The 22,287-nt window shown below is 36.5% G+C and overlaps 1 protein-coding gene across 2 annotated transcripts in view; it reads right to left on the reverse strand.

The window, feature by feature from the left end:
- DPP10 (dipeptidyl peptidase like 10) overlaps nt 1-22,287 on the reverse strand; it is a 483,231-nt gene that overhangs the window by 41,216 nt on the left and 419,728 nt on the right. For both annotated transcript variants that reach the window (XM_035331004.1, XM_035331003.1), the window contains exons 8-10: nt 9,955-10,075; nt 5,500-5,654; nt 2,263-2,360 (exon numbers count right to left, since the gene is read on the reverse strand). In XM_035331004.1, coding sequence (XP_035186895.1) covers nt 2,263-2,360; nt 5,500-5,654; nt 9,955-10,075 — 374 coding nt within the window. The remainder of the gene's footprint in view (nt 1-2,262; nt 2,361-5,499; nt 5,655-9,954; nt 10,076-22,287) is intronic.

The raw sequence follows: 22,287 nt of genomic DNA on the forward strand, positions 1-22,287 counted from the left end.
AAAATAAAATAAAATAAAATAAAATAAAATAAAATAAAATAAAATAAAATACCACTGAAAATAGTTACTAGTTTCATTTAAAAAGCTAATACTTAAAAAAAATCTCCCAACTATTATAGAGTCCAAAGATTTCCACTCTTGAAAGGTCTGTTCAAAGGTTACTCCTCATACCTGCATATATACTGATATATGGATAGGTGTGTATGTATTACATATGACGACCTGACACAGGTCCCTTGTGACCAAGAGTTACTCAAATCCAGTGTCAAAATGCAAAACTGGCAGTATACCTAGCTTGCACCTATTTTTCCACATTTTATAGAACAGGAGTTATACCTTGATTGCTAAAATGAAGATGAAACTATTTTTTTCCAGGTTTAAATAGTTTTACTCAGCCTTCTGACAAAGCAGCAAACCCAAAATTTAAAGGATGCATATCAGAGAGAGCAGAGAACATGAATATTAAGTTAAACTGCTGCAATACCTTTATCAAGGACTCAAACTCAAAAATCTGGTGAAGATGCCCCTTCAAGCTCACACCAGAAATTCCACAAACTGAGATAGTGTTCAATTTCAAGATGCTAAAAAGGTTTTAAGATATCAATATTAATTTGTTTGATTTTACTTTTATTTTCAATGTGTTAGGGAGCAAGAATGAATCTGAAAAATATGAAGTGAAACCATAACATTTTCAAGATTATTTTTTTCCTTGGGGATTTGCATACTGCTTTCTCATTTCACTTCTTCATATCTTCTGACATTTAAAGTACCATTTTAATGCTGTTTAAGAGAGTGAAGAGGCTAACCTTGGTAGCAGAGAATCTCTTTCAAATCTTATACTAGCACTTTAATTAATGAGGTGTTAGCAAACAGCAGGAGATTTTATTCTGTTTTTCAGCAGAAGTGCATCAACAGAAAGAAAATACTTCAAAATGCACAGTGCGGTCAAAATAGTTCCTTTCACTAGCACAATCAGTAAGCATTCTAGCTGACATAAATAATTGCAAGATATAATTCACTACTGTACTATTCCTGCACTGTTTGGATACCCCAATTTGTGCAGAAGAAAGATAAAACAGCTTAAAATTGGTAGCAATGGTTGTGAATCAGTACCCACCATTAACATCCTGATTTCTTTGAGAACAGCTGCTGTAAAATCTTCTGGCTTTTGTAGGAACTACAGGAACAACAACCTATATACAGGGTGTTTATTTATTTATTTGTTTATATATTTTTTAGCTAGCGGTGACCACTCATTTTCATGAAGGACAATCTTTCTTATTTCTTTTTCTTCTCCACCTGAAAATGTCCGGAAAGAAGAGAGGAAGTGGTACTTCCCCTGCCCTTAGCTGTACCTGGACTGTAGCACCTCTTGGATTATTGCTATCGTATAACAGGTGAGGCCTAGAAGATCATTAGTATGTGCACTGAAACCACAATGGGAATTTCATCAAAATGTTTGCATTTCTACAAATTGGAATATGCCTAAAGAAAAGGATGAAATTCTTTTGCCCTTAAAGTTTCAAGGGTCTCAAATGAGGACAGGTAACCAGGAGCTGAGTTTAAGATAGTAACTTTAGCAGGAGAGTTACCAGTTACAGCCAGACCTCTTTAAAGTGCTCTTAAGTAAAAGGGACCATCAACTTAGCCAATGGTCCTGAAACAGTTTCTCCTGATGACCCTACTATCAAGCACAGGCACAGCACAGCCCTTCTTTTAGTCTACCTGGTGGCATTGCATCTCTCCCTCTGCCACCTCCCTGCATCCATCAGTTGAGGGGGGGGAACTAAACTTTCCATAATCTACCAGACTTAAAAAGTTCAGAATATTCCTCTCTAAACGACAGAACATCCTGATTACATGTTCTGTGGCACAATTATACATTCTGCAATTCCATTTCACAAACTGAAAGCAACAAGTTGGCACACAGCAAGTAAAGGCAAATGCCATAACAAGCTCAGAACCAGGGCAGCATTCAGACCCCTTGGCAATATCTTCGGATTCCTAATTTCATATATTTCAAGAGGATTGAAACTTCTCAGGACATCAGAAGTGGGCAAATTCCAGGTCCCTGAGTTTTCTAAGAGGAGCATCAATGCAATACATCTGTATTTTATTTCACCATCGTTATGTCCATTCACAAGAACTGAGATCAAGTGCATTCCAGTCAAAGGTAAGTGTTGTGCTGAAGTAAAAATGCAACAATTAGCCTGAGTCACGTTAAATCAAACACAAATTCCACCAAATAATGAAATTAAATACCTTGATTTAAAGCTGTCAGGTGGCATCAGTTCCAGTGTATGTGTTGGTCCATACAGATTAACTACAAACAGCTTTACTGTTGGGTTTGTTTGACCTGCCTTTGAAAAAAATAAATAAAAATAGGAGCTTTAGTGGCACTGAATCAGTGACAGCTAAATAGGTTCAGTCATTAACATAATAAAGTATGTTTACAATAAGAAGAAAGCTCTGAAAATAAAAAATCACAGCCATACAAAGTACACAGATAAAAATGTGAAGTATTAATCACATTGTTCTCTCACTGCCCTTTTACTTCGGCATATCTTCTGACCTTCTGGTGCAGAGCAAGGGAATAATGCTGAAAGTAGTTTGACCCAGTTCTGTAAAGTCAGCTGCAAGAATAGCCAGCTCCTAAAAGAGCAATCAGACCCAGCCTGCAGCAAAGCCTTTTCCAACCCCTATTGCTCTTTTTCCAAAAGGTTACTCTACTTCCAGTCGAGATAACATCCCTCCTCTTCCTCCATCTCTGTCATTATCAGTTTTCCCAGGACTTCCTTCCCTGGCTTGCTGAGAAGAAAATCTCTGGTTTTGGTACTGTTCAGGACCCTGTTGTTTTGGCAAGCTAGCTCTAAGAGAAACAAAACACTTGTTCCTAAAGGAGAATACAATGGCAGTTTGATATATATCCACCAGGAAGAGCCTGATAAATTCTTAGGATCTACAGGAAGCTGGGACTCATCCTTCTCCCAGTAACACAGCTCGTTACTAAGTGGTTCTTGAGATGAAGAGAAAGGACTGGTGACAGAAAGCAAGGCACTGCAGGGCTGGTAAGAATATACTGCTAGTCCCACATCTGCCACTCAAGCCTCTTTTTTGTGTAAGACACAGGAGTCACACAACTACATTGTCTCTTTGGGATATAGGGGACAAGTGCGTGCTTCACTGGAAACAAGTTGTTAATATTGGAAGGGAAATTAATCCTATTTAATCATAATAACCTACAAAGCTGTATATCAGACTCTTCACAGGGATATTTAGAAATGCAAGAGGGCTTGGCTGAAATATACCCACAAGTTTCCTTTAGAAAGTGGACTTTTCTCAAAATATAGACAGTCTGAATGCTGTGTACGCATTTCTGAGTGGTATAGGGGAGGAGAAAGTGGATATGTGTATTTTTTCTAGTGCTTAGAAAAGTTTAGAAAATTGATTTAACTAGACTCCTGGACTCTCACTCATAAAAACTTTAAAATTTGCCTGAAAGAAATATGGTCTTTCAAAGCCAACCTCCACGTGAAAGCTGCTTATACAGATGCAAAACTGTGGAAGAAAACCACTGATAGATCAAGTCCTTACTACACAACTGCTAGCTCCTTGTATCATTTGAACTGTACATTGTTTGCATAGTGACATCCAAGAGTAATTCCTATCTCCTGTATGAATACAAGTTGTTGTTTTTTTTTTTTTGAGAACATCAGATATTGCCCTGGTTACACTCACAGGGCCTCAGATCAGCTACAGTTCTACAGCAGTACTATCAAGCTTCTGGCTTGATACAAGTTCTGTCCCAACAGCTGGGGAGGTCCCAGGGGTCACAGGGCAAATACCAGCAGCGCACACCGCGCGAGGGACTCAGGCAGCTGAAGGCAGTTGTCCTACACAAGCAGCCAACTCTCAGATTCACACCTTTCCCTCTACTATGAGCAGCCTCTCAGCAATCTAAATTGCATAGGCATTGTATAATAATAATAACAACAACAATAATAAATTGTTCAGAAGTGAAAGAACTCTAAATTGAAACCCTACTTTGTTTTGGTGTATACAGATAAATATAAGCTTCCTTTCTCATTATTTATTATTATTTTCTTAAGAACACAGTCTGGGCATATGGACATGTACACATAGGTACATGTTTCAGTATTCACAAACACATATGGGTTTCATATTATTTTTTAATTATAGTTATAACTTTCTCTGATGGTTTCATTTTATAATAAAGACCCAACCTTTTTTTCATCTATGTAGCTCTACCACAAAATTCACTGCCAATTAATGGTGTTTAATGTGTAGCTAGATTGGCATTAAATTGAGACATTAAATAAAGATAATGTTTTTCATTAATGAGATTACTGAGATAGTAGCGTATCACTTTTATGCTGAATTGCTAATGAAATGGAATTTCTCATTTATTGTTTACAAAGCTCATTTTTTAAAATATGCCTTTCTTTTTTTCTTTTCTTTGTCACTCAAGCCGTTTGTCTATGAAACCATGTCAGCTACCTCTGAAAACACCATTACTTCTTTATTTCAGAGTATTATTTCACAGCACACATTATATTTATATCATACATACTATTTATTCATGGTACCTGTCTAACTTTCCATTAATTAAGAACAAAGATTCATCTCCAAAATGTGAACAGGGTAAGAACAGGGTAAGAACAGGGTAACAGTAATATTATCTGAAGTCCTCAATGAACTTTCCTTGAAATGTCAAAGGAGTACCACACACACAGACCTACATCATCAGAAATGTACTCAGGCACTCTGAAATTTCATACAAAATATGGACAAATCAGTAAGTTGGAAGATAATATCAGCATTGATACTTAACACAGAAATTATGGTTAGGGAGGCAGCTGATCAGGAAATCCCCCGAAAATAAGGAGCAATTTCAGGTATTATCCCTGCCTGAGCAGTTCTGTCTTTTCCCAACACGAATCAAAAGATCCTTCTCTAATTATTCTGAAACTCAGTGATGGGTTTTTCATTTTTGTTTGTTTTAATCTGATGGCCAGAAAAAAAAAAAAAAAAAAAAAAAGTTCTTGTGGCTTATTTTATCCAAAGCCACTCTTCTGCATTTATTGATAGTAGCATAATTTACTGAGATCTATACACTTCAGCAGAACTTGTGCTGTACTTTGCACACAGTGTGGGTGACTCCAATGCAGGTGTGACAGTATTTATTTTTCTGTGCAATTCTCCAAATATTTTACTCTTCTCTCAGAAGAGGTGCATTGATTTTACCATGCATCAGTGATGAAATTGCTATGAATCAGTCTGTCTACTGCTTCCTCACCCAGTAGTTTCTTTACAGCAAAAGGTGTTACAAGCCTACTGGAAAAAAAACCCTAATTAATATTTCCTGAAATATGTACCAGTTCAGCCTCTGTTATTCTGTAGAAACACTCCATCTGTATGGTTGAATACTATCAAAGAACAAAAAACAGGAGGTGGGGGCTGCACTCACACTCATCTTACCTTAGGGTATGGATACTGCTTTCCTTTTGGATATATGCCTCCAGTAAACCGGGGAATAACCATGTTTGGTACCAGAGAGTCATTTATGGTCAGGAATGCCAGTCTTTCACCGTCTGGAGACCACCAGTGCGCAATATGAGAATGAAGAAGTTCCTCTGCAAAAACAGATCTCCTTAGGGTCCATAACAATAACTACCACAAAGTTCCCAACTCATTCAGTTAGCATTGATTTATTCTTTCTCTGCCTAATTCAAATGTATCTGTTGCAATTTCAGCAGTTTCACGTTATCCTGGATGAATATTTGGATAACAAGGCATATCAAAATACCAAATTTCAACCACTTTCCTCAAATTAATACTTTCATTGACATCAGTAAATCATTGTAAACATGAAAGATGACTGTTAACTGTTGTAACTGAAATTGTATTTTACCTGATTTATCTGAGCTGTGGCAGCTGGGTACTTTCATATCCTGTATTTATGTAATCATTTTTGAAGTGCAATATTTTGTCTTTTTGGCTCAGTTTTAGTTCTTAAACAGTTCAGTAGTTTTAGTATTTTTGCAATATAACTTTTTGAAAATCAAAAATCTCACTTAAAAAAAATCCAGATTGTATTAGATTGCTAAATTAAAGTAATTCTTTAAAATGCCATGCAGTATTTTCTTACATTTATTGCCACTGTATTTCATATTAAGATGAAACAAAAGAGAAACAGCCATAGAATCAGCACCCAAACTCCCGGGATTCTAATACAGCAGCTCCCAGCCGACTCCAAATCACCCTGTGCAGTTCTTCTGTCTTTTGTTTGTGAAAAGACTTGGATGTTTTTGCAATGTATTTGATATTTTAACTTTTTTTTTTTTTTACTTTTTTTTTTGTGTGTGAGCAATTTGTATTCAGATTTTAAGAATTTGGCTGGAAAGCTAATTGAGAATAACATACTAATCAGATCAGAGGCCTCCTCCATACCTAATTTAAGAGCCTACAAAAACTACTTAAAATGTCAGTAGAGACTCTCCAAGATGTAAATCAGATCCTGAAAGGTTTGAAGTGTCTGAATGGGTTGAAGTATCTAGGGTTAGCTGTAATTAAGCTGGGACCTATCTTCAAAGCCAAATATTCTGGGTCATGCTTCTCTGCTCCCTGACTCAATAAGTAAAGCCCTTTACACAGAAGAGCAGCAGAGAATGAATTGTGAATATCACCAAGCTTGTGGCCTTGCTGAAAATCAGTCAGGTATGAGACCTACATATCACTGCCTATGTTCACAGGTAAAAATGAACCAAAGTACACGTGAAGAGGTCTATGTTTTCTTGTCAGCTGAAGTTCTGTGAAGTTTTAAAGCCTTTCACTCCACAAAACTAATTAATAAAAGACATCTGTATGAAGGGTGGGCACATGCAGAGAATCAGCAGGATTATAACTCAGACAAGCATCATCACCACTACTGAGCTAGTTGCTGCTCTTCTTTCCATTCTTTGTTCCCCCCATTTTCGTTTTCTGTGCCTCATGAAATGTTTGCAGTTTAAAGGAAAAGTCATTTGTTTTATCAACAGCTTCATTTATCTTTAAAACAAATAAAGTTACCAAAAAATCTACAACAACCTCCTTTAGATGATGTTTAGATGATATAGGTAAACTGAAATTAAAAAGTGCATCATATTGGTGTGTCAAGTAAAAGATCAGTTTTGTTTCTATTCAGTTCTTAGATGTAGATCTTATTAATGGAGAGATCCAAACTGTATAACACCCAAATTTCTTCCACTAAAATAAGTCTTAAACTTCTTTCCATATAATTCTTAGATGGGATCTACTGCATACCTTACAGCTTGAGTAAAAGGCCTGGCAAATACCAGAACTAAGCAGGGGCATCTGGTAACCTCTTGCGGTCCTTTCCAGCCTGAATTATCCTCCTCATATCCTTTTGCTTCTTTGCAGACCAGGGAGGAATATTTTTAAAGAGTCTCATATTACATTTTGTTCTATGGACTAGAGCTGTATAATGATCAGCAATATGCCATTCACGGCAGCTCCATCCTCCACCTAAAGGACAACAGAAAAGACCGGCTACCCTCTCCTGAAAAGGTGCCCCCAAATGTTTACAAAGGTGGGCCCAAAGTTATCCTGTTCCATCCATTCTTACTAAGTTTACTTTGTCTCATAAAAAAAAAAAAAGGAAAAAAAAAGAAAAAAAAAGGATATACTATGTCAATGACTACATAGACTTAAATTCTTCAATTTTATGCAGTAGTGTTAGATTTGAAAAATATGAAGAGCTTATAAAATTATCTTCTATTTCAAAGGTTCTTTTGTCTTTAAGTTTTGAAATGCACCAACACGTTAAAACATTTCAAAAACATTCATTGAAAAAATAAAACAGACAACACAACCACCAAAACCTTGGAAGCAGGTAACTATCAGACACAGGCATTTGTGACTAAGGAATGCAAATTGCCATTTTAATTTCAGAGCTTACTTGGAGAGAGATTTTCAAAACTGCCTATGTGAGCTATCTGCTCATAACTACTGAGGTGCTAAGAGGTATGGACAGATCATTTCTGAGCACCCCACTGATGTGCCTTGCTATACTGCATACCACCATTTGTAAAAAACACTCTGCCCTGCAAACCTCTACATACAAGAAGTTATATACTTGAAGTAACTGAATATTTAACAGTGGGCTATTTAATCTATGCCATAATGAGTGCCATAGAAACAGTAAGTGAAATGTGTATAAATTTAGATCTTTTGTATCTAGCTGGATAATCTGCTCCCATTTATTTATTGTTATGTTAAAATCATTTCAGGTGCAGAGAGAAACATCCTGGTGTACTACACAGAAGATATCTTCAGAAGCCAGAGGATCCTGGCATTGTATCAGCAAGCATCATTGTATCAGCAAGCATCCCATCAATCAGCATTGTATCCAAGCATCCTGGCTTGTATCAGAAATAGTGTGACCAGCAGGGCTAGGGAGGTGATCGTCCCCCTGTACTCGGCTCTGGTGAGGCCGTACCTCGAGTACTGTGTTCAGTTTTGGGCCCCTCGCTACAAGAAGGACATCGAGGTGCTTGAGCGGGTCCAAAGAAGGGCGACGAAGCTGGTGAGGGGCCTGGAGAACAAGTCCTACGAGGAGAGGCTGAAGGAGCTGGGCTTGTTCAGCCTGGAGAAGAGGAGGCTCAGGGGCGACCTTATCGCTCTCTACAGATCCCTTAAAGGAGGCTGTAGAGAGGTGGGGGTTGGCCTGTTCTCCCACGTGCCTGGTGACAGGACGAGGGGGAATGGGCTAAAGTTGCGCCAGGGGAGTTTTAGGTCAGATGTTAGGAAGAGCTTCTTTACTGAAAGGGTTGTGAGGCATTGGAACAGGCTGCCCAGGGAGGTGGTGGAGTCACCATCCCTGGAAGTCTTCAAAAGACGTTTAGATGTAGAGCTTAGGGATATGGTTTAGTGGGGACTGTTAGTGTTAGGTTAGAGGTTGGACTCGATGATCTTGAGGTCACTTCTAACCTAGAAATTCTGTGATTCTGTGATTCTGTGATATCACAGACTGAGGTGATATCCTGAGGTAATATCCACTGCATTTTGGCATTGCTTGTCAGCAACAGCAGATTTTACAGGAGTCTATCCCAGCTTGCTATAAGCTAAAGCACCAGTCACTGCTGAGGTAACGGTAATGATGCTTTCAGATCTTGTCAGAACACTCCAATTGGATTCAAGCATCTTAAAGACAGGTGCAGTCTTACTGCCTGGTTTGAGGGAGCAGAGTCTCTTGAAGGTCATGCTAATGCACAGCACACCGAGGCTGAAGGAGAGACACTGCTATAAAAAAGTAAGGCACCACACAACATCATATTTGATCACTTTCTGATATGTATCCAGCAGGAAAGAGAACACATACCCAATTCTGATTCTATGCTATGATTCTTCTGTGTCTTCTTTTAGGATGTTTTAAATGTAAATGAATCAGCACTGTTGTTCACACAAGCATCAAACTGAGTCCTTCCCCTCCTTACCTGTGTTGCAAACCCAGAATAGCTTCAAAGGTATGAATGGAGTTATTCTAGATAAGCAAAACATGCAGGTGTTTAATTTTACTTGATTAGCTCTATTTGGAATGCCAGACCCACTGAAGTCAGTAGTAAAAACCCAGTTTTCAACACATTGAGATTTCACTACTAAAGCATTTTTTACATGCTACCTAGTATTCATAATACAGTTGCTACAGTCTGCTCGAAAATAAATTCCTCTTTCTCATAAAATATTGTTATATGCAAAACACCAGTTGATACAAAGAATGAACAGATACAAAGGCAATTCTGAAAGAAAATGAGAAGTCAAAGAAGCAAAAGCAACCTTAGAAAGCATTTTCTGAAATGAATGGATTTGTGCTGTAGGTTCTGTACAAGAACCTCTCATCTGTTTTAATAAACATTAAATATTTGTCCATCTTACCTTCATATAACCAGTCTGAAATTCCATTAAAAATAATTCCTTCTTTTCCTGAAGATGTCAGGCGCAATGAGCTACTCTTTACATCAGGTTGATAGTAGATGTTATTTTCAAAAATATAAATCTGGATGAGGTAAGAGGCATGGAGAGAAAAAAGAACATTTTGGTAGATATAAATTAATGTTCAGCAAGCAATACACAATTTCCTCAGGCTCAGAACAGACTACAGAATAATTCATCATGAGTTTCCTCTGACTTTGATTTCATATTTCCTTTTATTATCAATTTGGACAAACTAAGCAAACTTTTAATAGTTATGCCAGGCCAAATTCTTCCTTTGAAATTATTTTCCCAGTTGAAATGTTTTTATTAACTCTGAGAAACATTATTACATTCTTCAGAATCATATAGGAGGCAAGTTGTGTAACAGTTGAATAGATAAAGAAATTTTCCATTAATTCTACTTTAATAAAATCTTCTGTCTTTCTAGCCATGAAATTAGACACAGTTCTGCAAGTACATGCAGCACAGTACATATGTCATAAATGTTAAGTTGCGCCAGATCATGGTGTGGAAACTTACTGAAAAAATCAAAAATGAATTGCACACTGCTGTTAACTCTTCTCAACTTCTTCACATAAATTCTGACTGTGATACACAAATGTTTTACCTCAATTGTGCTACAAAAATGCACTTTATTTTGAAGTGCAGACTCCTCCTCTTCTCCTGCAAGTGACAGAATAGATGTCCTTTCCTCATTCAATGACATTTCTCAGCCTTGTCTCTTCTTCCCCTATTAACCTGGGTTTCAAGTTTACTCATTTTTTGAGACTAAGCTCTAAGCTCCACAATGAAGTGCAATAAGAGAAAGATAAAGAGAAGGTATGACTATGAAGGAACATAAGGATGACAAAAAAAAAAAAAAGTCAACGATTTTCTCAAAAAGAATAATGCAGTGATGAAGGACGGTTTATTACATGGTAATTCTGAACACGCATGAATTGCACACTCAGCTATATCACCACCTTTCTCCTATCAGCTAGCAAACCTTTTGATTTCTCAGTTTCCTGGTTTCCTGTGTTGCCAATGCCTGTGACTAGATTCTTCTTTCAGCTGTAATCATGTCAGGGCTGGAGGCTTTTAGACTTTTTTTTTTTCTTTACTGTGAAGTTACAATGTTCACATGCAGAGCTTAACCATGGAATCAACCTAATACCCATATTGCACACCAAACCTGATTCACGCTTAGAAAATGCAGCTAGCAGCACAAGAGAAGCAACACACAATACAAAATTCTTGTACCATGATTTCATCAACGTATGCTGACATATGGAGTCTCAGGGACAGCTAATATTAAGTAAACTTATTAATGCAACTTATGTAACCAAAGAACATTGTAAAAGCCTAATTATTATCCTCTCGTACTTCAATGATAAATGACTTATGGGAAAACACTAACCAGAGAGTTAAGTATTATTATTGTTATTACTGCTATTCTCTTCTAAATTACCCTCTGAAATAGATTTTCATTTGAGTCCCCAAACTAATGGCATTTCTTGATATTAGTAGCTGCTTCATGATTTCTGGCATAAAGCCAGAAAGCTGATTTTTTTTTTTTTTTTTTTCATCCCATGAGCGATGCAATGATTTTCAAAATTCCTGTGAATCAAGGGTGACTCAGGAGGATTTTTTTTCAGAAATTCAAAACTCTGCAGCCAGTTCAAAACAGAAGTAAAAATAGTTGATCCACTTTGAATAATCTAAACTGTACTGACCAGGAGTTACATTTATAGTTTAATAAGCAATATTTGGTATAGTTGAGAATTTATGGGAAGTTGACATATGATGCCGCATTAATGCCAAGAGAAAACAATGATTAGAGAACTCTAGAAATAACAGGCTTTTGTAATAATATTGACAAATACTTCTTGTCAATGTATATTTCCACAGTAAAAATATTTTGTTTTCTCGACATAAAAGGAACAAAAAAGTAATAACAAGGCATGATTAATTGCTTAGCCCCCGAAAATAAAATAATTTAGCCAAGCACTTGCTATTTAAGTGAATTAAAATATTCATATCAGACTAAATTACAGATAGTGTGGGTAATAGAAACCATTATATTGGCCACTACTCACTAAGGAGAGATTTCTTATAGTTGACAATCTCTTCTTATGTAAGCAATAGTTTTCAGAAGATTAAAAAAAAAAAGCTGACCTGATCAAATTATTCTATTTTATTTCAGCTTCTTTAACTAGTGAGCTCAATCTAATCAATTTTTGGAGATCAGAAGTATAATTTTTTATTCTCCCCCACCTTTTCAGGCCATTTATATTTTTAATGTTGAACATACCTATAGCGTCTAGTCTCTGCATTGAAAAAATTTAATTTAAAGCCATCATTGTCCATCAAAGTACAGGATTAAGAACTACTTGCTTTATGACTGAACCGTGTAAAGGTTTTAATCCTGTTATTGCTAGTTAGCAGGCATTGCTAATTACATTTGACACATTTCAGATAAGTAAATATCTCCGAAGGAATACCCACTGTTTTGCCACTGATTGCCAGCTTCCTCATCTTTATTTCCCACTCATTTCATAAAATGACTTTATCTCCATCCTCAACCCATTCTCAGCCACTCTCTGAATATCCCCACAATTCTCTTAGTCAACTCTGTCACCCAAAATTTCCTATCTCTCCCCATCACTTGTAGTACATGTTCTTTCAATTTTGAAAGCTACCCCAAAAAACTTTTTTTTTCTTTTTTCTTTTTTTTTTCTTAAACATATGGATTAGAACATTTTAAAGTTCTTTAGAAACTCCAAAGCCCTCCAGCGGCTCTCTCCCTTGCAATCCTCAAGCTCACGGCTTACTTGCATTTTGCATTAAAAATGATGAATTTATATTCCCTTTGCAAAACATTTTATGAAATACAATCTCTACATAACTAAACATCATGTACATCCATATCAATGATTTAGGGTAAGTGCACTGGCAAGTATCATTCTGCACTGCCTGCAGCATTTTGAAAGATCAATATGCCCATGCTTGAGGCTGTAAAAACATCTTAGAAAGACTCACCACTATGGGTAGTCAATCTGATCTGTAATTTGAATATTTGTTATATTTCTGGAGGTGCCATTTTCCACCTAAAGCCTACAAATTGTACAGCTTGTACTGACAGGAATGGCTGCATGCGCATAGCTAAAAAAGCTCTGACTAACCCCTGAATTCAGGCCTGCATTCGCCTCCATTCCTGACCATGTCCAAGCACTCATCTGTAATTATTTATATCCTTCACCACTTGGAAATAAGGACTCAAAGTTAAATTGTCAATTTGTGCTAGTGCAGCAAAACAGAGAGCAGAGCTGTAACAGGAGTGACAACATTACTGTGAATACTTCTAGTAGTGGCCTGCAAGGCTCTTTGCTTTGCTGCATGCAGATCCAAGCTATGGGTTCATTAATAACAGGTATTTACAGAGACTTTGCATAGCCATGAAAACCAATCCCTCATTTTACATTACTGCCAGAGCAATGCAGCCAACTAAGGCACTGTGAAAAGACATACTTATTGGGAATTACTTTTGTACAGTAATTCCCAGTATAATTCATAGAATATCCAAGTTGGAAGGGATCCACAATGATCGTCAAGTCCAACCGTATTTATACGGTATGCCACATATAACTCTAGAAACACTGAAATTGTAATGTATCACTATTTGAAATTAATTTTGTTCATAAGACGTGAACATATCTTGCTTGCTTTGAACACCCAACACTGACCAGCAGACAAGCATCTTGGATTTGTGTCCTTCTGAAACAGCCAATTGTATAACAGTTATGGCTTTACCAGGTCACTGATTTTATTTTATGTTGATTGTCCTGAGTACAAAAACTAAGAGTAGAAATGGAAATATCATCTGAATCGTGCAAAAAAAAATCTACATTAGAGCCTGGAAGAAGAGGAAGGTTTTAAACAGCATTGTTAAAACTCTCCCCTGCCCCTAAAACACCTAAGGTTTTTTTTGTTTTGTTTTTAGTTCCTACATTTTAGACTTCTCAATTACTTCTTACTTTCTTAATTCTTACTTTCTCAATTTAAACTCAATGTTTTCTGGTGAAAACAATATCTGTAGTAAACTCCTTACAGCTCTACTTTATGTTGCATTAGAATGTTTTCAAGCTTTTCCTTCAAAACACAAAGACTAGGTGTAATTTTTATTTTTAGGAGGCAGCTGTGGCTGCTGATCAGTTGCAGTATGGCAATATACAGGAGCTGGAATTTATGAGCAGTTTTCCCCAAGTTCAGTTGTTAAAATTGAGTGAAAGAGAAAGCAACAAGCTGGAAAAGAACTGAAACTAGTACTTGTCCTACAACAGAGGCTTAAATTCTCAAGTACTGCAATGTACATAGCAAATCACAACACTGTAATAAGAATTCATGATCAAACTATATATATATATTCTTGGACCAGAATCTTGCAAATACACGTGCCTAACACCCTGACTCCAGGAAGTAAAACTAACCATATGCCCAAATGTTTTGAGGCTAGGGACTTCACATACTTCATCACTTTGTACATGGTGTTTTGAGCAATGTCCCAAACCAAAAATTTCCCTTGTTAGGCTATCTCCAGTCAGATCTGGGAGCAAGTAAAAGTAAAACGGCTTTTCTTAGTATACACTTGAGTCTAATTACTACTTCATAAGCGCTAAAATGTTGACTGCAACTACTGAATCTTCCAACATTACTAAAAGGAGGAGTTTTCAACTGTGTACCAGACAGGTACTCTCATGAATACATCAGTGGCTTTGTGCCCAAAATGTTTTCACAGCTTTTAGGCAAGACGATAAGAAAATAAATTGAAAAAGGCACAAGGTGGAACCAGGCTATGCTATCTTAGACAGAAATTATTATCACCTTCTTTTTTTCTTAAAAAAAAAAAAAAAAAAAAAACAAAAAAAAAAACTCCTCTCTTCACCAACTACTTCCCAAGTATTTTAAAACTATTTCAAATTATTTTTTAAGACCCTCTAATAATGCTGTAAATTGGAATAAATATAAAAATCTATTGTCTTCAAAATTACAGGACTTTGATTTCTAGAGATTTGTGGTAGCTAATCACATAAATCTCAAAAACAAAAACAAAACCAGTGTTTATTTATTTCAGTAACTATTTTCCAATTAACAAAAAACGTCTGCAAGAATATTTTGGATTAGTGAGAGATTAATTCTTGTTAATGATCACATTTATTTCTACTGACTGTGAAGAATTAGAGGCTCTGCTTGCTCTGATGTTCTACCTATGGCACTAATCCTTCCCCTTCTTACACATTTGACAGCCTCTAAGCTATTCTTTCATAAACCTTCATCTAAATTAATTTCTTCAAAAACAATTATTTGCTGTTTGCCACGTTTCACATTGTGTGATTTAATTTCAGCCTAACGTCTTAAGTGGAGCACCCAGTCCAAGCAGCTAGTTCCAGATGGCAGACAGCTGTGAAAACACAGGGGCATCCAATCACCCAGCAAAATGGCAAACCCAGTGCCAGTAGCTGGATGTGTCTTTAAATGTTTCAAACACTACAGGCAGAGAAAAGCTGGTAAATTACATTAACAAAACAAACAAACAAACAAACAACAACAACAAAAAAACACTCCACTTTTCCCATTGAAGCTTTCTGCACAGGCTTATCCACACTCTATCACTCCCCTGATTACATGGTAGCATATCAGTGGCAGGACAAGCTTTTCACTCACCAGTTGGGCTTCAGCAGCAGCTTTCCCAGAGCTTTGTGGGGGCTGCTGTGTGATCACTTATTCTGCACATAAGCAGTGAGAGTGGACCAGGGCTTTGAGCTCTGCAAGGGGGAGCAGCTCCTCCACCAAAAGCTACCAGCAAATGGTTAGTCCTGGCAGCTGAGACAGAGTCACTCTCTGTGGATATTTGCATGTGTCCTAGAAATTCATCCAGACACTAAAGTTCAGATTTGTAGTTAAAAGCAAAAGCCATTTTCTTCACGTTGGAAGAGAAACATATCTCAGAGCTGCAGCCCTGGCTGACAAAACTTATCTCTTTCCCTAGAATCAGGCATTAGTTTTGCTTGCAGAGAAAAGCTACTAAACTAGCAGAGGAAAGATCCCTCTCAAAATTGAGGTTAAGGAGGTAGACCTAACAACCTAGCATTAGTCCTGCTCTAACACACGCAATGATAAACTTATTGTATATAAACATGATAAAGTAGCTTGCCATGTAAGAGCTTCTTAATATAGATTATACAGACATTAACCTTATAGGTAAAATGTATTTCCATTGCTCTTACCCAATACAAAAGGGGGTCTAGAAGCAACCATACTCTTGGGTCTAGAAGCAACTATACTCAATCACGACACACTTCACGGAAGATGAAACAACTCCCCCCAACCCTGTACCACATCCGTGGCCTTGGCCTGTGTCACACCTCTTAGTGCGGTGTGGCCACAGTCTACAAGTCATGACAAAGTACAGCTGACCTAAGGGATGAAAGTTTGCACATCCCCAATCTAATGTTTCTACGTTACCTGATGTGAAATGATAGCTGAAGTCACTAATAACTAACAAATAAAACAGAAGAAAGACGTAAAGCATCTTAAAGCAGCCATATTCCTATGTGACCTTGGCAAGGAAACATAGTTCATCAGTCTTTGGACTATCACAAGTGTCTTCAGAGCCCAACACTCTACATAATAGACATCTCACTTGCACTTTTTGTTCTTTGCAGAAAGGTATTTTTACTGACTCAGAAACAAATATAGTTCTCAGGATTCCTCTAGATAGTCTGACTAACCAAATGACTCCACCATAATCACAGCCGATAGCTACATCTCAACATACAATCTATCAGACCTCTTCATTTCCTATGCACAAGGCAAAATTCCATCCCTTCTTCTTGTGATACTGCCAGCTAATTAGTTGGATAATTAATTCTTCAAAAGCTTCAAGATGTTTTTCCATCTGGGCTTGCCTCTCACCATTTGTTCCGTGTCCTGTCTTACCACACATTAACCATGGCCAAATACAACACTCCTTAGTTAGACAGTCAGTAAAATTTCTAGATGAAATGTGTTTTCTTGCTAATAACTGTTAATACAAATAATATCACCTATACACTATACAGAAAAAAAGTCAAAAAGTTACTTTCTTAGTTGATCAGCAATTTTGTTTTTTTACTTTGGTTTGCTCTTCTTCAGAGATCAAACCATGACTTCTCCAGTTCCAGGCACTACTAAGTTGGCACGGCACTGACTGTTTCACAGCTCAGCCTCATCCTGGGAAGAGGCAGAAGGTCCCACAACACAGACAGCAGCTGTATTTCTCCTCGTCCTGAGTTTATGTTGGAACATGCAGTGAGACAAAACACACAGCAATGGGGAAATGACAATAACTTGTTTTGTTATATAGGACACAGCTAAAAGAGTGCAATCTGCAAGCACAGATTAAATGGCTTTGATATAGTCACTTTAAACAGCAGTTAACAAGCGGTTATAACCTTCAGTCAAAGATCAGTACAGTGTGTACTCATACATAAATGTTATGAGGAGAAATTAGCTTAAAGCTAAATGGATCAATCAAAACAGTTTGGCAGTCTTCATACCTCATGACCATACACATATATATAAATACACACACACACATAAATATACACACACACGTACATACACACACACAGAGTTTCCTGAACACACTGCCCCATACACAAAGTTGAAAACAAGCAAGTGATCTTAAATGAACAAATAAATAAGTGGTATCTTACATCAAATCATTCATCTAAAAATGATTTTTATGTAATTGTTACACACATGCACAAACAGTGTTTTGCCTGCAATTATGGGAAAAACAGATCTTTGAAATTGCTTTGATAAGTAAATAATATTTGAACTAGCTTGGAACAGGAAGAAATTAAAATCAAACTTGTATCCACACAGAATGCATTTGGTTGCAGTTTTTCAACACATGTCAAGATAGCAAGTTTGGTTTTCATTTCACTCCCTAAAATATGTGTTACCACTTTTGGGTTCACAGATCTGAAAAATCATACAAATAGCTCCACTTCAGAAACAATTCAATTTTTATCAATTAAAAAGTATGTTGCAAAGCAGCGGTCATTGAATTATTGTTGTAGATAAAGACCTGGCTTGGCATCTTCTCTACTGTTTAACATCCTCCAAAGTCCTGATACATGCATTTTTTTTTCTAACAGAGACATTGATTGTGTTATTTTTAGTCACAGTGTAATGTCTGTTCTCTTATTCAGGTCCAAACTGAACAAATGAATGTTTTTTTGCCATCTATGATTTCACTTACTATACCCCTGGGACTTACAGACTTAAATTGGGATTGCCAGACCATCCTTATACCCACCATTATGGAACATGAGTACCCCTTTCTGCCCTTTTCCCTTGGCAAAATCTCATTTAGTTGAAGCAGCTTTCCACCGAAGAACAAGGTGTACTTAAGATTACGTGTTCTGTGTGCTGATGCAACAATAGTATAACTGCTATTTTCTTTCTTCCACTCACAGGAGAAAAAAGTTGATTTTGGTAAGAAGATACTTTCTAAAAACATCCAGAAGAACTGACCATATATATACAGGAAGAGTTTTTTCTTATACCCAGTTAGAAGGTGGCAATCCAAACCTCTTGGTCCATATCAAAGCTCCTCTACAGCCAAGAGCCATGGGGCACATGCTGCAGTGTGAGCCACAGAAACACTTCAGGTGTTTCCATTTTGTTGCAGGAAAGGAGAGGCTTTTCCTGTTTTCTGTGATAAACTGGTGTTATGATGCCATTTAGTTTGTTTCTTCCTAGAGTTTGAGGCTTGAATAATTCCAATCTTCAACATAACTTTACTGAATAAAGTGGTGGCGCTGCGGTGACTTAATCTGTTCATGGGCTGCTGGCATGGTAAGCATGATAGACAGACCACCACTCTGCCTGAGACAATACTCTGTACATGGGTATATTTTGTATGAGCAAGTTAGGTGTTGATTTACCATTTCATATATGTGAAATTGGGTTGCAGTGTACAAAAAAATACATAAAAAACAAAACAAAACAAACAAACAACAACAAAACAACACAACACCACGGATTTCCAGCTATATTTTGCACATGTTGGAAAAGTAGCAAGGTAACATGTTAGTAGCTGCCATTCTTATCCATGGCATTAAACTGTGTAAGAAGCATAATGGAAATTAACTCAAACACACTCACACATATTTATTTGAGAAGCAAATAAAATGCAAGGTAGGACTGTTACCCAAAACAGACCTAATATATTTCACTGGTGTGACTGATTATTCTGTTAATGTCCTTCTTACAAGACATGCAGACATATCAGAACCAAAGAGAATTACCATATTTTGGATAATATAAAGAAGGAAATTGGCTTATAAAGCTTTTATAAGTGTGAATTTTAGATGGTTCGAGTATTCACTAGTGACGTAGTTACTATTATACAGACTTCCTGCCATATCCTTTTCCACAACTTACAAATTTCCATCCAGATCACGTATGTTACTGGACAATTTCAGGGAAATTTTTATGGAATTGTATTGAAAAGCAGCTTTATATCCCTTTTCCCTATATTTTAGCCTATTTAGATTGTGAGCTCCCATTGCAGGCTATAATGTCTGATACATTTTGCAGTACAGCTGCTTTGAACATCTCCAGTAGTGCAGAATAGCTCTGATCTCCCCTCTGAAGATTTTATTTATTATTTTTTTTCAGGACAATCTATACCAGTATAAAATTTTCTGAGCAGTTCAGCTCTGACTTGCTCCAACTCTTACCCCACTGTTCCATGTGCACTACGATCCATTAAATTATTAGATACAAGGCACAGGAGGTACAATCAGCTAAGAAAAGTGTAGCAGTAGGCAAAAATCTACCCTCATATGATCTGTTTTGAAATCATCAGATGCATTGCAAATGAGGCAGAAAACAAATAATAGTTAATAACAAAATGATTATAATTGTAAGCAATAATAACTATATTCAGTCTTAAAGATTTTCTAAAGATTCTTCTTTAAAGATTTTCTAAAGATTATGATTGACCTAGGCAGGAATTTTCTCAGGGGAAGCTTTCAAACCTAATCAAGGCAGAGAGGCAGTGGCTGTTGATCAGTATGGAACATAGAGACCTCAAAACATGTACAACCTAATGTTGTATGCAACCTTTTCTCTCTTTTTTTTTTTTTTCTTTTTGTCTACTTGCAATATGTTAATTTTATTTTTGTAATAATCAAGCTGCTATACATGGCATGAAGAACAGAACACTGAAGCACAGCTTTTCTGCTGTCTAGATTAATGCCACTGCATCATAGTAATATGTTAGCACAATCATTTCTGAACAACTGCAAACAGTCTAGAAGGCTATTATATTTAATTGTTATAAACTATCTAAATAAATCTACTGCAAACAATAGCAAGGATGCACTCATAATGTAGCTACAATAGTAACAAGATTAGTTACTACTGTCATGGAATGAACCAGGGCTTGAATTAGTATTAGTAATATTAATAATTATACTATTAAATACTACTAATAATATATTAGTATTAGTATATTAAATACTAATAATACTATTAAATACTAATATTAATACTATTAAATACTAATATTAATAATAATACTATTAAATACTAATAATATATTAGTATTAGTAATTAGTAATTAGTAGGGTATTAGTAACTCCATGATAACTCTGATGTTTATGTCCTTGTTTTCCAATACAAATTGGAAAGCATTGCCCTGTTTTGTTCCGAGACATGTTAACTATATTGCCTTTCCAATGATACTGGAGCATGATGTACACTAAATTCACACCCTGACTAATCCCATGATAATTTACTCATGAGTACAGACGTTGTGCTATATATTAGATAAACAATTTCACATACAATATCGAACCTAGGACCTACACAAAAAAATCTGTCTTATAAATCTTTTTGATTTCACAGAAGATTACAATAACACCGCTTTACCCCCATACTGATGGTCTGCTTCCTCCCCATGGAGCTGTCTTGAGAACTATGCTAACTGCAAATATCTTTGAGACATTGGTCTGCTTAGCCCTTTGGTCTTTGTCTGTGTAATTTATGAGTATTTATAAATATTCATAAATTTAGTATTTTAAATATAGTATTTATAAATACAGACTTATTTATAAACCATGCATGCTCAGGAACTCACACTCCTTGTTGCTCATATTTACTGAGAGCTTCTGAGTAATGAACCAACATGGAGGAGCATGAACAGAAATGTCACTGGGTTGCTCCTGAAGACTTACAATAAAATCATAATCAGTCCAGGATTTTTTAAAAAATGATCTCTGTTATTTTGATTCATCTTTAAGTCTTCAGTTATGCCATGAACGATCAATCCATAACAGAATCAAAATTTTTTTTAAAAAATAATAATGACCTAGTTACTCCAAAACAAAAAGAACAGTATTGGGAGAAGTATCACCTAACACAGCTATCTAGACTTGGTGCCAGAGGAGGATTTTTCTCTATTTTCTTTGACAAAACACATGAAGAAACAACTTAAAACCAAGGACCAAAGTCAAAAAAGACAGAATTGAAAATGCTGTGCAATTAAGTGGGGTGATTGTATTTGCATTTTTTACTATTCTCGTGGTGGTAGACAATCCCTGTGAGCTTTGTACATTATTCAAAAGCTGAAGCAGACCAAGACACCTCTGAGCATCTTGTACATGAGAAATCCAGGCAGAGTTTAACACAAAGCTTTGTCATTTCAGCTACTACTGCTGAAATGTATGGTAATGTGCTATGCAAACTGTTCAAGTTGCCAGGTGTCTCTAGGAGGGGCCAATATACGTCTATATCTACCTGTGCATGACATCTACTTGCAGACTCCAAACCCAATTACTACTTCCCACAGGCAGGGCATTCAATGCAAGAAAGACTTTTTTTTTTTTTCCTAGAAAAAGAAAACAACTACCAATAACAAAACAAACAACAAAAACTTATTATCTCACAAGACAAATAGAGATTAGAAAATTCTGACTAATTCTTATAGCAGCATTTCTGTTTGGGACATTCCATAGTCTGTGAAGCAACATAAAATAAATAAATGTTGCTTTCTTTCCACACAACTGTTTTCTATTTCTGTAAACCCACTGGCACGTGCCCTGAAAACATGCAAATACATTTATGGGTTGGTGGCAATGGAGTTTAATTGCTCTTTTGCAAGAAGGACTTTTATTAAAGGAGAGAGTAAGAACCAAACAAAATGTTGAACATATCCACAGACATGTAGTCTGTCTGGGT

This window comes from Oxyura jamaicensis, chromosome 7 (genome assembly GCF_011077185.1).
Source record: "Oxyura jamaicensis isolate SHBP4307 breed ruddy duck chromosome 7, BPBGC_Ojam_1.0, whole genome shotgun sequence".
In the NCBI taxonomy this organism is placed as follows: Eukaryota; Metazoa; Chordata; class Aves; order Anseriformes; family Anatidae; genus Oxyura; species Oxyura jamaicensis.